At 52.8% G+C, this 17,285-nt stretch overlaps 2 protein-coding genes across 2 annotated transcripts in view; one reads left to right on the top strand and one right to left on the bottom strand.

Annotated features, from left to right (window-relative positions):
• Mkrn2 (makorin ring finger protein 2) overlaps positions 1–2,433 on the top strand; it is a 29,314-nt gene extending 26,881 nt beyond the window's left edge. Inside the window, exons 7-8 of the mRNA XM_076841170.1 lie at positions 1,002–1,146; positions 1,285–2,433. Coding sequence (XP_076697285.1) covers positions 1,002–1,146; positions 1,285–1,422 — 283 coding nt within the window. The 3' untranslated portion in view covers positions 1,423–2,433. The remainder of the gene's footprint in view (positions 1–1,001; positions 1,147–1,284) is intronic.
• The window catches only part of Raf1 (Raf-1 proto-oncogene, serine/threonine kinase), a 68,351-nt gene continuing 53,227 nt past the window's right edge, over positions 2,162–17,285 (bottom strand). Inside the window, exons 7-17 of the mRNA XM_076841169.1 lie at positions 16,067–16,220; positions 12,676–12,703; positions 12,446–12,573; positions 11,875–11,992; positions 5,547–5,631; positions 5,107–5,283; positions 4,573–4,619; positions 3,611–3,729; positions 3,338–3,469; positions 3,126–3,260; positions 2,162–3,022 (exon numbers count right to left, since the gene is read on the bottom strand). Coding sequence (XP_076697284.1) covers positions 2,879–3,022; positions 3,126–3,260; positions 3,338–3,469; positions 3,611–3,729; positions 4,573–4,619; positions 5,107–5,283; positions 5,547–5,631; positions 11,875–11,992; positions 12,446–12,573; positions 12,676–12,703; positions 16,067–16,220 — 1,267 coding nt within the window. The 3' untranslated portion in view covers positions 2,162–2,878. The remainder of the gene's footprint in view (positions 3,023–3,125; positions 3,261–3,337; positions 3,470–3,610; positions 3,730–4,572; positions 4,620–5,106; positions 5,284–5,546; positions 5,632–11,874; positions 11,993–12,445; positions 12,574–12,675; positions 12,704–16,066; positions 16,221–17,285) is intronic.

Genomic DNA, 17,285 nt, shown 5'->3' with positions numbered 1-17,285 from the left:
GCCCCCCCCTGGACATTGTGGAGACTGGCAGGACTGGTGTTTGGGGGGTGCTTTGTGAACATAAGTGCAGCTGGATGTGAGAGCTGAGAATAAGTGGACTCTTAAGTTTTGGGTCTTGATGACCAAGAAAAAGAATAGTGCTGTGTGGGAAACAGCGGGACACTGAGGGGACAGTGTAGGTGAGCATACTGGAGCCAGCGTTCTGGGACACCTCAGCTTTGCTGCCTGGCAGCCCAGACAGAACCTCTAGTGCCCTAGAGGGCCCCACCTGCTCTCGGGGAGCTGCTGAAAATTCTGACTTCACCTCTGGTGTCCGGATCCGCGAGGTCCCTCCTGTCACCTGCCCTGTGTCACCTTTGGCTGTCACCCTGGGCTGTCTCTGCATCTCCCCCTTCCTCAGCATTCCAGAGTCATTTATGATTGGAGGTGCCCAGTTTCATTAGAGCGAGTGTCCTCAGGAGCAGGGTAACACAGGGGCTGTGCACAGAATGCAGAGAGAAGGACGCTATGCCCCCACAGCCCATGAGCTTCACACCTGCGGGAATTGCTGAAGAGAGCGGGAAGGGGGGAGGCTAAAATCCACTGCTTTCCCTGGCCCTGACCCGTGGTCACCTTGACACACTGCTGCGGGAGGGAGGGAAACGTGCTTCGCAGATTTGAGCAGACGGACCTGACCCAGCTTTAGCCCTTGGCACTTGAGGTGGGTTCAGGGCACCTGCAGGTGACTTGCCCAGCAGCATCACCCCTCCTGCCGTTTCCCCCCTTTGCATGTGTAAGTTCTCAAAGGCCCTGGGACAGTGGGCTGTTGTCCATCTGCGAACATGGAATCCTGGCTCCTTATAACCTCTAACAAGTCATTGAACCTCTCCAGCCTCAGTGTGTCCCCACCTATAAAATGTGAAGTGACCTCTGGCATCACGGTAGAGGTCAGCCCACCTGCGCCGTGCGTTCTCCTGCTTGGTCATTCTTCCTCTTGATTCATTCAGTTTTCTGTTTTTCAGGAAAAAAGCTTGTAAATACTTCGAGCAAGGCAAGGGGACCTGCCCATTTGGAAGCAAATGCCTTTACCGCCATGCGTACCCAGACGGGCGGCTGGCAGAGCCAGAGAAACCCCGGAAACAACTCAGCTCGGAAGGCACAGTGAGGGTGAGGACTGGGCCGGCCCCGGTGGCTGTCCCTACCCCCAAAATCGATCAGCTCTGGCAGCCCTGAAGAGCAGGGGGCGGGGGGCTCACAGCCTTCCTGTGGTCCTAGCCTAACCAGGTGCCGGTGGCTCTCTTGCAGTTCTTTAACTCGGTGCGGCTGTGGGATTTCATCGAAAACCGAGAAACCCGGCAGGTCCCCAGCACTGAAGATGTTGACATGACAGAGCTTGGGGACCTCTTCATGCACCTTTCTGGAGTGGAATCGTCAGAACCCTAGGGTCAGTGGTTGTCCCGCATCTTGGGCGTTGCTGAGCCAGGGCGTGAGCGAGGCTGTGCTCACCCTTGGTCTCCTCCACTCTCCCTATGACAGCCCTGGGACGAGTGAAGCTATAAAGTAACCTAATAAGTACACGCCATCACTATTTTTATAGTTGGTATCTGAGCTGCACCTCTAGCCCCTCGGGACCAGCTGGCTGCCGGGCAGTTTGCTTTAGAGGCAACCTGGCTCCCCTCCCGATTGTTCTCCTCAGAAACAGTAAACTTGCAGCTGGCCCCAGAGCACGTTGAATTTTCTTACCAAAGGCTTCCTCTGTGGCGTCCCCAGTGTGTGTGTAAACAGTGAGCTGCAGTTGAGGGGCCATCAGTCCTCATGAGTCTCCTCAGTGTCCCACTCGTACAGCTGACAGGTGCAGTGTTGGGCCGCCCTTCCCTACCTGGAAGGCCTGGCTTGTCCACACGGGAGCTAGTTTCAGGCCCAGTAGCGCTTTAGAGAAGGAGGCCAGTGTTCTTGCTCCGTTTGATTTTAACTAAAGAATGTGTGTGACCTTGCAAGTTAGTACGAGCTTGTTCTAAACCTGAATTGTTTTTTATCTATTTTTGTAAAATGCTGTAGAGATGTTTTATAAAAAATGTGTCCCTACAGTATGGGTTGTTACCCGAGTTGAGAATGCCCTCAGTCAAGGGCCACTAGGAGCAGAGTTCCATTCCTAGCTCTAGAAGGAAAGGGTTAACAGCCGTTAAACCTAAATTTAATTTATTTTATTAAAATAACATAATCGAGGAATCATCATAACTGTATCTTGTCAGGCGCAATAAAAACAAAATTAAAACCCAAATCAAGAAAACCTGTATTCCTGGCTTCCTTGCATCCACAATTATGTGACTAGAGACAGGGCTGGCCCTGTGGCCCGCCCCATAGGGGCCGCCCCTGGAAGACGAATTCAGCGTGACGGGAGGCTGCTCCCAAGGACCAGGACAGGAGGGCGGAGCACCGTGCCTGGAAAGCCACTGTGTGCACTGGACATCTCGGGCTGTGACAGGCAAGTCCCGTGGTACTAGATAGAGCAGGCGCATCTCCGCAGTCCTGGGTTGTTCGGTGAGTTATGTGCAAAACTGTTGGCGCTGCACCGCTGTCTCTCAAGAAGCTGGTTTCCAAACCCCCATGTCCCCACAGCGGGGCCAGTCCGCTCACGACCTTGACATCCACTTCTTTTTGCCCTAAAGATACTCGGCTCTTGCAGGGCCGTCAGCATCCCCTGTGCATGCTGGAGACGGGAGGAGGACGGGCCAGAAAGGGTAGAAAAGAAGGCAACGTGAAGTTAAGGCCTGTGCGTCTTAGGAGGTCCTTAGCAGCAGCTTCTCAGAAAACACACTCCGCCCCAGGAGCAAGGGACAGGAAGGTGCTGCCGCTGCCTTCCCTTCCTCCCGGGACCCGAGTGCAGGTGCAAAGTCCACTAGAAGACAGGCAGCCTGGGGGACGTGGTCAGCGTGCAGGCGTTGATATCCTCGGTGTGCGCTGCCCGGTGCAGGGATGGCTCAGAAGCGCTCCGGTTGATTTTGGGGAGGGAGTGTTGGAGCAGCTCGATGGAAGACAGGATCTGAAACAAGGTCAAAGCAGGTCCTCAGGTGAGGTTCCCAACACTGCCGTCACCTGCCCTCCCACACCTCCTAGTCCCTTCCCCCCACCTGGGGTGGTCTCACCTGGGGAAAGAGAGGCCTCTCCTCCTTCACTTTCTTCACACAGTCGGCCACCAGCCTCTTCATGGCCTTGGGGCAGTTCTTGTAGAGCTTACTGAGGTCGGGGGAGGCGTAGCCTCGGCCCACCATGAAGATGATCTGAGGAGGGAAGACGGGAGTGAGCGGCCAGGCCACCACTGGGCCCGGGGCTCCCACCAAGTGCCCGCGGACGTCACCTGATCCCGGTTGTTGATGTGGGAGTAGGGCAGCTCCCCAGTCATCAGCTCGTACAGGACGATGCCGTAGGAGTAGACGTCAGACTGGAAGCTGAAGGGGTTGTTGTCCTGCATCCGGATCACCTCCGGGGCCTGTGAGGGCGGGTCAGTAGTCATCGTGGGGCCTGGTTGTCCCTCCCTCAGCCCCTAGGGGCCCTTCCCCCAGGGACTGGCTAACACAGGAACCTGCAGGGGACGCAGGTTGCCAATCCCGTTCCCCCCCAGGTTCCTCACCATCCACAGCACGGAGCCCGTGGGCTGCTCCACCTGCTGAGAGCCACTCCAGCGGGACTTCACTGTCGCCAAACCAAAATCTCCAATTTTCACTGTTAAGCCTTCGTGCAGAAATATGTCTCAATGCTTGTTAAGGATGCTAGCTCCCAAAGGGCGGTCAAGTTAATTCTCCCCAGAGTTCCTTGTAACACGGTCACCTCGCCACCTCTCTCTGGCCAAAGCCACCAGTGCAACAAATGTACTAGATCATCAAGTGTCTCCACTGCTGCTCATCCTTGTTTTCACACCAAGGTGCTGGCTCCCTGGCCTTGTGAGCCTTCTGGAGCTTCCCTAGGGGGCTGGACATGGCCTGGTGACTCTGAATTATGTCCAAGTGGCCAGCTGAGTGGGCGTAGCTACCAGATCCCTTCCTGAGGCTTGAATGCGCTCACGGCAGAACAGCCACCGGGCAGCTACAAAAGCCAGCCTAGGGAGCTGCTGGTGCTCAGGAGCCAGAGCCAAAGCCTTGGAGTCCCATGATGGCTACACCCACCCACCATTCATTGACTGAAAAGCCTCTTAGCCGCCCTATAGGAGCACGTCCCCTGATACATCTCCAGGACCCTTCTGCTGGCCAAGAAGAAGCTAGGGTGGCAGAGCCTTATTGCACACAAGTCTTAGGAAGGGGGGCTGCTTCCAACAGTGAGCTCCAAAGAGATGACTTCTTAGTGATTTTGGGAATTTGGCAACTTTGCGTCTGGATCTAAACAGCTACAAACTAGAAGTAGGACCGAAGCCCGAGTGTTCACCAAGTGGAAGTTTAAGGGGAACAAGGAGCCTTCTCAGCACCGCAGGGGGTGATGAGGACCTTCCAGTCCCACTGTGAGTCTTAGAACTTTCCTTCTCAACCAAATGCCCTCCAAAAAGCTATCGTGACAGAGCCCCCTTGTTTCCGTTCGCTGGCTTCAGACCCCAAAGGATACTGTTGGACTTCATGTCTCTGTGGATGATGTTCTTGGCGTGCAAGTAGCTGTGAGGGGAGAGGAAGTCTGTTAAAAGTGGCTTCTGGACTGTGGGAGAACGCTGTCCCCAACTCCTGCCTAGAAGAAAAGCCACCCCTCACCCGTGGGACTAGCCCTGTTCACCGGGTCTGTGTCAGCAGGAGGGGGGCCCACAGCACAAACATGCTGTTGCTTCCCTAAGCTTCAGCCGTCCTGATAATGCTGGTGAGCGGCCGTGGTGGGACTAAAGCAGAAATGGAGTCCTGCACACACCAGAGACGACACTGTACCCCTGCCTGGACGACTGTCGTGGCACTGCAGAGTGATTTTTGTGGACCTGCACTAGAGCATGGGACTGGTGCCTAGCATGGGCAAGGAGCTCCGCCCCCTCTCCTGCTCCCTGGCCCTGCGCACCCGCAGACTTGTCTTATGGTGCCAAGTGACAGGGCCTAGGTGGGGTTTCCTAGTTCCAACTCTGAGCTGGGGCCGCACGGCACCACCAGGACAGCTACTCACTCCATCCCCTGTGCCGTCTGCCGGGCGATGTCGATCAGCTGGAACATCTGGAACTTGGTCTCCTGGACATGCAGATGTTTGTAGAGGCTGCTGCCCTCACACCACTGGGTCACGATGGCCAGGTTGTCCTTTGTCATGTATCCCATGAAGAGCAGGATGTTGACGTGTCGCGTTTTGCTGCAGGGAGGAGAGCTCTGCTTTCCCACAAGGCCTCAGGCCAGCCACCCAGCAGGAGCCCTGGTGAGCGCAGGACCTGGTGACCAGCGCACTCCCAACTTTCCATGGGGGAGGGAAGGCCCCCTTGTCTTCGAAACCCATGGTAAAGCAACTTGGCAGCAAAGATGTCCCTCCCCCTCAGACCCAAACCCAGAAACTGCTGGGCCACCAAGGACAGTGGGCCTTCCAGAGGGAGGAGGTGCAGTGTCCAGGGCCAGACTCACCGCAGGACAGCCACCTCGTTTCTGAAGGCCTGGAACTGCTCTGGGGTCGGGTCCACAACCTTCAGGATCTTCACTGCAACGTCTCCTGCAAATCAGTGTAGAGTCAGCACCCAGGTCAGTGGGTCACTTTAGTTTGAGGAAGATGGTGACTCACTGAGAGAACCCGCTCTACAGAGGGGGAACTAGCCTGCAGCCCTCTAGACGCAGAACCTGAAATAAGGTGTTAAAGGGGCTGGGGAGGTGGCTCAAGCAGTAGCGTGCTCGCCTGGCATGCGTGCGGCGGATTTGATCCTCAGCACCACGTACAGACAGAGATGTTGTGTCCCCCGAAAACTAAATTCTCTCTCCCTCTCTAGTCCTGTTTCGTTCTCGCTCATTTTCACTCCTCTTGTTCTCTCCTTTTATCTCACACTCAATGTCTCACACTGTCTTTCTCTCTCTCGTTCTCACTCCCTGTCTTGTTCGCTGTCACACGCTCTCTCGCTCTGTCTCACCCTGTCTCTTGTTCTCGTCTTTTCTCACACTCACTCTTGCAGTCTCCCATTCTCATACTCACACTGACTCCGTCTCCCTCACTTTCTCACTCGTTTGCTCTCACGCACGCTCTTATATACTCTCTCGCTCTCATTCGTTGTCTCTTGCGCTCGCTCTCATTCTGTCTCACACTGTCAAGCATACTCTCGTTCGCTGTCTCATGTTCTCTCGCCCTCCTGCTCTCTCATCCTCTCTGACAGTCATAGTCTGTCTTCCTTTCTCTCTCAGTCACACTCACTTATTCTCATTCCTTACATTCTCTCTCTCTCATTCACTCTCTAAGAAAACAGCTCCCCCTCAACACTGAATGCCTGCCACACCTTCAATGCTGCGTGAATACTTTCTGCGTTTGCAGACCAGCAGAGGTGCAGGCACCAGGAAGGTCCCCGTTCCTGCTCATGCTGCTGGGACTGTATGGGTGATGCTGGCTGAAGCCAGTGTCCCTCCAGCTTCAGATCCACAGCTGTCAGCTATCCTTCCTATGCGCTCCAGCTCTGGGAGCTGCTCTTAGGCCAGGCGGGAGGCGCAGCTGGCGCTCCAGCAGCTCAGGAAGCTGAGGGAGAGGATCATAAGGGCGCCACCTCAGCAAGAGGCACGTGACAGGGGCAAAGAGGTGACCTCAGTCCAACTTCAAAAATGGAGTTAGTGACATTTGTGTCACCGAAACTCAAATCTCACTATTTTCTGATTTAGCCTCACTGTTGTCACCAGCATCCCGGACACTGGGCCCCAAGTCTAGCACTTTACAATGTTTCTAACACCCTGTCTGAAAAGTAAAAGGGGCTGGGGATGGAGCTCAGTGCTCAGCAACCACAGGGCCAGTGCCCACTGCAAGAAGTAATTTCTGTAGATATAACTTGAAGAATCAGCCCCTGGGAGGACAACCTGGTTCCTTCGAAGAGCAAGGACCATCCCTGCAGCCTCCGCTGAACAGGTGGTTTACAACAGATGCCAGACCATCCCTGGGAGCCCAGGTGACCCGGTTCCTGGGCCTCGCTGTCCAGGGCACCCTGGGAAGGCCCTACTGCCCCTGGGTGGAGACAGACTCAGGGGCCGCTTTCTACCCAGGAAATATGTGGGTCGGGGAGCCTCAAGTGCAAGGTCCTTACGACCAGTACAAGGGCAGAGGCTCTGCCCACGAGCTAGGGCTACTGGGCTCAGTTCTCCCGGAGGAGGTGGGTAGGGCAAACGGAGGACCATCCAGAAGCTACAGGAGGAAGAAAGAGACCGGGACGGGGGGGTGGGGGGGTGCTGAGCATGTGCAAGGGACAGTCAGCTGCAATAACCCAGGTAAGTGACAGAGGGCATGGCCGGACAGAGGAGGGAGGAGGGGAACTGAGCCCAGGTGGCTCAGGCTCCTCACAGAGCAGAGCCTGCAGAGACCTTGTGGTTTGGTGGCGCGGGAGGGGATGCCCTGGTCCTCACGGGCTCCGTCCAGGGGCGCCCACTCTGGACTGCTTTGGGAAAACGAACAGGACTTATTCCTTCCAAGCGCCTTTTTTCTTTGTTCCAGCACTTTAGTCACAATCCCTGTGTACATGGGGCAGAGCCACCCCTCACCCTTATTTAAGTGTAAATAGTCAGAGCACATTCTAACAGCTTCCAAAGCAGAGGACTTGGTTCACTGGGGACTGCCAGGAGCTGGGACGGGTGCTCCGGTCCTGAGCTCCCAGCAGGTTCTTTAGGCAAAGGTGGTCAGACCTGCTGCAACCCCAGACTCCATTCCACCCAAACAGTATCTGAATTCTTGGGCCAGGGCTCAGTGCATGAACAAAGGAACAGGCAGAAGCTTAGAGAATGCAGGCACCAGAGTAGGGAGGAAGATGGGGCAGCATGTGCAGGCCTCTCAACACCTGCAGGACCCACCCCTATGGTCTCACCTTCGCTCAGCAGGGAGCCTCCGAGACTCCTGGGGACTGAGCAGCTGGCTTTGCACCTGCCGCAGCCACCCTCCACTCCTTCCCACTTTCAGGGCTGGGGGCGTAGCTTCCCATACGAAGAAAGGGAAGGGTCCAAGTTTGAGGACAGATGTATACACAGTACTGCATTAAGATGCACAATGTGTTTTTACGTATTGGTTAGAATTTCTTTAAAAATGAAGATTCTAAAAATGGAACTGTAAGTGCCCAGGTCCATGATAAGCCAACAACTGCCCGTGGGATTTCAGTTTCTAGCATGGAATTTAGGACACAGCCCCCCGCCTGAGACCCCTGAACAGAACTAGGGCTCAGGGGTAGAGCGCTCGCCTAGCACGGGCAGGACCTGGGTTCGATCGTCAGCACCACATAAACATACATAAATAAGCGTATTGTGTCCAACTAAAAAAACACAAGGTGGCCTTCCAACGCAGCCTGGGGTTCCTGAACATCAGCAGTGTGCCATCCCTGCCCTCCTGGCTGGCAGTGTTGCAACATTTAAAACACAGTACTTTGGGGTATAGTCCAAGAAAGGGAATAGCTGGGTCAAATGGTGGTTCCATTCCCAGCTTTGCAAGAGTCTCCATACTGCCCTCCAAATTGGCTGCACCAGTTTGCAGGCCACCAGCCATGTACCAGTCTACCTTTTCCCCACATCCTTGGCAGCACTTGTTGACTTCATAATGGCTGCCAGTCTCACTGGAGTGAGATGGTATCTTAGAGTGGTTTTAATTTGCATTTCTCTGATTGCTAGAGATGGTGAGCATTTTTTTTGTGTGTACTTGCTGTTGACTATGTGTTTTTTTTTTTTTTTTGTTCTTTAACTTTGAGTTCTTTGTATACTCTGGAGATTAGCGCTCTATCTGAAGCGTGAGGGGTAAACATTTGTTCCCAGATTGTAGGCTCCCTATTTACATCACTTATTTCTCTTGCTGAGAAAAAACTTTAGTTTGAGTAAGTCCCATTTGTTGATTCCTGATTTTAACTCTTGTGCTAAGCGAAGTTAGCCAATCCCTAAAAAACAAATGCCGAATGTCTTACTGATATAAGGGAGGTGACTCAAAACAGTAGGAAGGAAGAGCATGAGAAGAAGATTACCATGAAACGAGGGATAGAGGTAGAAGGGGAATTACACGGAAGACGGAAGGAGGTCCTCATGGGTTCACAAAATACATATGAGATGGTGTCAAGGAGAAGGGAAGAAAAAAAGAAATAAGTGTCACAGTAGAACGGGTAGGCAATAGGGAGGGGAGGGGGAATAGGGATGGCGGCAGAATACACCTGACACTAGGATTGCTGTAGGTATACACATGGAAGTATAAACAATGTGCCCCTCTAATCTGTACGTGTGGAAAAATGAGAATTCATACCCTATTTGAGTCAAATGTATGATATGTCAAGATCATTGTATTGAGCAACTAATAAAAAAAATAAAACCCAGTACTTCTTAACTGTCGTGAGTCACACACAGCTCAAGATGGCTGGTGCCCTTCCCTGCCGGGCAGCTCAGGAAGCACTGAGCACACGACCAACCACAAATTCTTTTTCTGCCTTAACAGCAAAGGTGAGGGACATGTAGGTGGCCTGAAAATGTTCTACTTGGGATTTTTCTACTGGGAACGTGCACAGGCAACACAGATTTAGCAGAAACTGCCCCTGGACTTTCCTTCCTGGGCCAACAACACGGTCCTAGGGTCACACGGGCACCATCAGCCACACAAGAGGGGACAGATGTGCCCTGGCTACCAGGGTGCATTCCACTGTTTCTGGCTTTTGATATTCTCAACCTTCAATGGCTACAGGAAGGACTCCGTCCTAAACTGAGGAGCATCTGGACGAACAAGACAGCTTTCTGGGTGTCGTTTCACATCAGATACTGACACCGCGGTCATCCGCCACATGAGGAAGAGCCTTATCCCTGCTGGATCTACAGGGTTTAAATACCTGGCCGCTGTCTGCTCTTACCACAGACACGTCTCACTCTTGGAAAAGAGGGTATCATCTTTCTGTGAGTGACTTGGTCAGGAACCCCAGGCTCTGCGCACATTGAACAGCCCTGGAGCGGCTGCTCACCTCAGGTGTGGGACCAGCTCTAGCGATGTCCCGTCCTCGGGCTGCCGTCGTTGACAGCCTCAGAAGCTGCCCAGGCAGATCCTAGCTCACCTCGGGGCTTCAAGCCTGGGCCTGTCCCTTCCACAGACAGGCAGCTCCCTGTCTATCTACCTGCTGCACTGAGCGCCAAACTTTTGAATTGAAAATCATCAGAACAGCTGCGATCCTCAGGACACTGAATAAGACATCACTATCAACAAACACTGGGACGAATACACACAGAGCCCCCAGTCTAGAAATTGGGGTTTCCCTGACAGCTCATTTTTTGTCTTCATTGATGGTGGCCTACCGCTGTCACTCTTTCGACGCTCATGCAAATCACTCTTTCTGATGGAAGGGGTGGCCAAGCCTCTAATCCCAGCGGCTTGGGAGGCCAAGACAGGAAGGATCCAGAGTACACAGCCAGCCTCAGCAGTGGGGAGGCTCTGTTTCTAAATAAAATGGGGAGGGGGCTCAGAGGTCGAGTGCCCCGAGTTCAATCCCAGGTACCAAACCAAAAATAGCTCATAAGCCTGTGAGCTACCTCCCTGGCTGGGTGACAGGGGTTTAAACACAGCTGTGTCTGAGCCTGCCCCACCCTTTCCCAGGTCCGAGGGCTTGTCCTGCAGAGGTGTGCCTGGCCACTGCCCCGAGGACGCAATCGTTGTCCTTGACCTTGGGATGCTGCTCCCCTTAATCTTCATCGGATGGGATTTTCCCTGGAATTTTTTGTTCCCCAATAAAAGCTCACTCCCTGGCGTGCTGTCCCTCTCTCGCTAGTCTCTTCTGTAAACCTCGCCACCACATTAGGTGGCGGGAGCTAGGAGAAGCCGTCCCGGAGCCGATATTAAAGGTAATGAGAGTAGTGTGTCTCTTTAATTCAAAGCTCACTAGCAATACTCATGAATCGAGCCTTCTTTCATGAAGCCCGTGCTGGGCGCGTGGCAGATAAGCCCTCCTTTACTGTCTACGGCTCCCCACCTTCCTAAGAGTCCCAAGGTCTGTGGCCCTGGGGGCAGCCACCAGCATATTAAAGGCAGTTTTCCAAGGAAACATCTTGCATGCAGCTTACCAGTGTTTACTACTTTTGTGCCCCTGAGGAGCCAGAAACCCCCACATTAGTGAGCACAAGGCTTCAGAGAACCAGAGATGGTTCTTGCGTCCTGTCTACCAAGAAGTACAGAGACGGCCGGGCACTGGGGGTGATGCTGTGTTAGGAGAGGTGTGTTGGGGGGGGCCACGTAACATTTTCATGGAAACACTGCTCCCACCCTAACAGACATGTAAAGTGGGTCACGCCACAGATACAGAAACTAACATAGTCCCTTTCTTCCAAGTGACACACTCTAAGACTCCAGACCCGTGTCTGTGCTCTCCATAGCTGAGAGGAAGCTGCCAGGGAGGTCCTCTGCCTGCCTGACCCCCTCCCTCCTTAGCGAGTCCCCCCCCCTCCCTGTGCCTCAGTTTTCTTGCAGGTGAGACCCCTCAGGTCCTCTCCAGCTTCACGTTTCGAGAAGCCACATCCCCCACGGGGGCAGGTGCCTGCTCAGCGGAGAAGCCCCTGGCTTTGGTCCACAGGGCTCGGCCCCTAATGATCCTGAGCACAGCACCCTACAGCACGCATCCACCAGCACAGCCCGAGATCCCACAGATGATGCCATGTTCCGCCTGCAGCTGTGACCCAGTACCCGTGGAGGGTGCTGCTCGGTGAGGGGACCCCAGTGCCCTCCGTGCTCAGAATGAACGACTCCCACCAGAGCCACCTGACAAGGAGGCCCCAGACTCACCGTGCCACTTGCCCTTATAAACGGTTCCAAAGGAGCCGGACCCAATGCGGGTGGAGAGCATGACCTCGCTGGCTTCGATTTCCCAGTAATAGCTTGAATCTCTCTGTCCCCGTGGCCTCTGCAACAAGTGGAGACCGTCAGTCACTCCATGGAATGACAATTCTGTTGACAATGACAAAACCAAACAAAGGAGCGGCCCCCCTCCCGCCCCCTTTTTCTGGTGCTGCTGGGAGGGAACCCAGTGGCCTCTGCAGCCCATTTTATTTTAAGACAGGGCCTTGCTACCTTGACAGGCTGCCATCCTCCTGCCTCAGCCTCCAGAGCTGCTGGGATTGCAGGTGCCAGCACCCCTGGCCCGTCGCTGAGTTTTAGAGACACACAACTCCATAAGGGAAAAGGCCACTCGAGTGGAAGCAGTCCGGGAAGTCGTCTGAGGCTAGTGTGCCCAGCACGTCACTCCCACCCATGCTGTCCTTAATGAGGCTTCACCAGGGTCCCACCCCAAGCGCATCTGACATTCAGCTGTTTCCACCTTGGAACCCTCAGTGCCAGGAGCAGCCGCCATACTCACAATCTTGTTTTTCTCCTGGGTCCCAGATCCTGGAGCCCGCTCTCTCTGTGCCGGCACCGGGGTCTTGGGCTGGGACCAGCCTGTGGGGCTCAGGTTGTTGGGGCTGCTGGACGGGGCTGAGGGCGAGGCTTAATAGACAAGACAAACAGAGTCCACACGGGGTCAGCCACAGAGATACACAGCATAGAGAGAAGAAGCCATTACTGTCTGTAAGTGACTAGGGAAAGTACCTGATTCGCTGTGACTTCGAATGGCATCCTGAAACAGAAGAGAGGAGCGGGTCAGGAGGCGCCCTAGGAAGAGCTTCCCGAGGGAGGGGGAAGGCGGGGGAGAGGACGTGCAGGAACAGAGGGGACTCTGAGGCCTCAGACTCAGAAAGTCCGACTCCTATCCTAACCAGCTCCCAGACTCAATCCACCCGAGGCTGCAGGCCAGTCTCCCACGAGCAGTCGGTACCCGGACATGAGTGTTGAATCATCTTCAGAAGAAACAACCCATGAAAGAGGAGGGCGAGCAAAGTCACCGTCAGCTGAGACCCTTCCCAGGACTTGGGACCTTGCTCTATTGTGTCTCTGGGGTTACAGGAGGTGGGGGCATGGGGACTCCTTGGCGAGCTCACCTGGCTAGGAGCTGCAGTCCCCTGGCCAGAGGTGGACTTGACATGGTCCATGTAACCCCAAGTCACAGAGCTGGGGAGACCGGGAATCCCCAAGGGCTTGGCCAATATTTCACGTATAAGAAAAGTCATGGGAGCAGTCAAGAGACCTGCCAGGCCACCAAGCCGTAGCTGGCAGAGAAGCCCAAGGCTGCCTGTCCCCTCAGAGCAAGCCCTGAAGGTAGTCACACTCTGCTCACGTGACAGGTCCAAGGCAGACTTCTGAATTTATCAGAAACCAAAGACTGCTTCAATCACAGGGGCCTCCATGAGCCCCAAATCCCAACTTTAAAAGTCTTGAAGTGGAACGTTTAACAGAGTAACATGAAACCCCTCAGCCCCCTTAAAAATGGTGTTTTCCCCGAGGCCCTACATTCTGGGTTTTCTTTTTGTGGCCACAGTGTAGACAAGATGCTTGCTCAAGGGGCTGGGGTTAAGGCTCAGTGGTAGAGCGCTTGCCTCACATGTGTGAGGCACTGGGTTCAATTCTCAGCACCACATATAAATAAATGAATAAAATAAAGGTCCATCAACTCAAAAAAAAAAAAAAAAAAAATGCTTGTTCAACACGACTATTACTAGAATGTTCCCACGCAACGACATCTTGCAAAGAGAAAAAGAATGATGAGCCAGGCTGCTTCTCCACCCCCAGGGTTTATCAATAAAGCCTCGTCCTCATTCCCCAACCTGCAGAGCTGCTCAGGGACACAGGGACCCTCCCTCTGCGCCCCAGCCGGGGTCCATGCAGCATATCTGCGAGACGCCAGCTGCCGGCAAGGGAATCCACTGGCCAAAACCAACCTGAGTTCAGGAGAATATTCAGGAACTACTCTGTGATTCAGTCCGAGCATAGCGCAGTGCACCTTTAATAACAGAACTACTCCCACGCATACAAGGATTTTTCTCTTAATGTCACTTAATTTGCTTCCCTGTGTCCACTGTGTATGTCACCCCTTGCTCTGCTGTTCATTTCTACAGTCAGGAGGGGTATTTCTCTGGTCTTGGAATCTTTTCGTTTAGGAGAACTAAATGAGGTTTATGTAGAACAAAAACGTCCAGTTAAAATGCTCAGTCATACAAAAGAACCCAAGAATTAAAATGTTTCTAAAAAGTATAGAAAAGGTTAAAGCACAACAGTAGTGCTAGTTACTTTATAATAAGAGTGAAGAATTTTTTGCTTTTAACATAAGTATTAAAGCACTTATACTGGCAAAAAAAAAAAAAAAATCACATAAGTAGCTGGTTTGTTGATATATTAACGTTAGAATAAACCATAATGACAACTGCACTCACAGCTTATGCACAGCCTCCTGACAACACTGACAAGTATGTTCAAGTGACACTTTCAGCCGGGCACGGGGATTCACAACCATAGTCCTAGCAACATAGGAGACTGAGTCAGGAGGGTCTCCAACAGCTTAGCAAGACCGTCTCCAAATAAAAAATAAAAAGGCTGGGGACATAGCTCAGAGTCACAGTGCCCTGGGTTCAGTACCAAAATAAAAAGTGACCTGCGGTCTGAGTGAGGTAACCCACACCTGAAGTGGGCAGGTGTCCTTAAGTTTTTGTTTCGTGACACTGGGGACGGAACCAGGACCTGTGCATGCTAGGCCAGCACTGACCCCGAGCCACACCCAGCCCTGTGAAGACAGGCTCTTGTAAGTCGCCCAGGCTGCTTCAGACTTGATCCTGCCCTGGAGTCCCAAGTACTGGGACCACAGGTACACACCACTGTGCCCAGCCCCCGAGGTTTTTTTAAGGAACAAGCAGGGTGCTCAGAGAGCAGTCATCTCTAAGGAGCATTTAATAAAGGACCTCCCAGTCCATGTCAACCAAAGCTTTTGGTTTCTAATCAAAATATTGGTTTCCAATGTACAAACAAAACTCTGGTGTTGTAAGTGCCAACTAAGTCCAAGTCTAGCAACTACTTGGTTAAAATGGACTCTGTGAAGCCAAGGACATTAGAATATTTTGCACAATCTATTTTGAGCCAGGTGTGGTGGGCACGCCTGTCATCCCAGCTACTTGGGAGACTGAGGCAGGAGGATTGCAAGTTTGAGGCCAGCCTGGGCAACCTAGTGAAGACCTCCCACAAAATAAAAGGCAGAGGATGTAGTTCACAGGTAGAGCATCCCCGGATTCAATCCCCAGTACCAGGAAAAAAAAAAAACTATTAACTTGAGAAATCTATCAGCAACACGACATAGAGTGTGTTTTCACTGACTTAAGAAACAAGTCCAACTAGACATGTGAACTGACTTGACAATGGCTTCTCATTACATAGTCTACTGTCTGAGCAGCAATCCCGTTAATGACAAGAAGGCAAAGGCATGAAGAAGAATACCTACTCTTCCCCTCAGACAAAATCGTCTGGACCACGCCCTGGGAGAAGCATTCAGGCTGTTATTCTAGTCCAAAGCGATGAGAAAGAAATAAAGAAGAATAAAGAACAAAGGAAGTATTTCAAGTGTATTCAGTTGTTATTAAAGATGACCAGAAAGCAAACCAAACACACAACACACCAAAAAGCAAAGCAGAGGAAAGGCAGACCGAAAACACTAGCTGGGGGCACTTTCCCCTCTGCCTGAAGGACTGCTCACTAGCTCCCAGGCCCCGACCTTTTATTTCTAAATCCAATCACTTAAAATTCCTCCAGGGGCTGGGCTGCCCCAACACCATTACTTTCTTTCCCACACTGCCTCCTGCCCGGCTCCCCACACGCGGGAAGAAGGCACCCAGCTGTTAGCATCTCTTCATGCGATTCCTGTCCTCACTTGAAGGATGCACCAACCCGCTCAGCCCAGCTGCGGGCTGCTGGCAGGAAGGAATCTTAAAACTCCAGGGGCCCCAGAGAAAGTGCTGCAACAGCCCTGACCGGATTGCACCCCAAAATTCTCTGCCATAACCCTGAACCCCACCCATATGAACTGACTGATCTCATCACTGTCCCCCAGGGGCCCTATTACCTCAATCATCCTGCTGTCCACGGGCAGGGTGGTGCTGACCATGTGGACATTCGGTGTGGATGTCGATCTCTGCCTCTGGGACAGGGAGCCCTCAGAGGCGGGGCTGGCGGTGTTGAAGGTGAAGGCGTGGGGCGTGGAGTATCTGTGCTGGGAACTGGAGGAGGAGAAGGAAAATTTCATCAGTGGCCATCGGGCCTCCCCACTGAGGAAGTCCTTCAACCAAGCACCTTCACTGAGATATCCAGGGGTACTGGGCAAGGTGGCACGGGCCTCTTTACTCCAGGGACCCAAGAGGCTGAGGCAGGAGGACTTCAAGTTCAAGGCCAGCTTGGGCTATTTGTCAAGACTGTGTCTCAAAATAAAAAGGGCTGTGGGTGTAGCTCAGTAGCAAAGTGCCTCTAGGTTCAATCCTCAGTAACAAAACATTGAAGGAAGGAGAAAAGAACTTAGGGGACAGCTTGATCTGTACAACCGTTGACAAAATGTTTCATTCTGGGGGCTGGGGCTGGGCTCTACGGGAGAGCACTGGCTCCATGGGTGAGGCCCTGGGCTCTGTCCTCACATTGCATAAAAATAAAACAAAGGGTGCGCCCACCTACAACTAAAAAAAAATATCTTTTTAAACGTGTTATTCTTTTGACACGCAGAATTTTAAAATGCTCTTCTGTATGGGTGCTTTTTTTGAGAAGCAAAATAATTATGGACTTCTAATTCACATAAATAGGAGACCAATACATTATAAAATTTCCCCTTCACCCCTACAGAACACCTCAAATTGTTGTAGAATCTAGAAGAAAGAACAGATTATTAACATTTGCCAAACACCAACACCTACTAAGCTAGTTGGAATCTGCCCAGTTTAATTTAGAAAACTTCACACAAGATTTAAAACAGAGCCGAGAGCTGCCAGCCGGGCTGCCCGAGGCCAAGGCCGCGCTCGGCCCCCTCTTCAGGACCAGCACACAAAGGCAATTCCTGTGAATTCAAGATATTAGATCTGCAGTCCTAACTGTAATTACCCACTGGATTCTTTGGGCCGACAGCACACCTTCCCACCCAAATCGGGAAGAGCTCCGAGAAACAGAACCCTGGGGAAGGCGGGTGTCTGGAGACCCAGCCTTGGCATCACACAGCGCCTGTCCTGGTACATCAGGCCCTGGGTTCCATTCCCAGCTCTGCGCCCCCTCCCAAAAACAATGACTCAGCAGTCGGGGTGGGG

The sequence above is a fragment of the Callospermophilus lateralis genome, chromosome 20, assembly GCF_048772815.1.
Source record: "Callospermophilus lateralis isolate mCalLat2 chromosome 20, mCalLat2.hap1, whole genome shotgun sequence".
Lineage (NCBI taxonomy): Eukaryota > Metazoa > Chordata > Mammalia > Rodentia > Sciuridae > Callospermophilus > Callospermophilus lateralis.
This window is presented reverse-complemented; position numbering and strand designations above follow the sequence as displayed.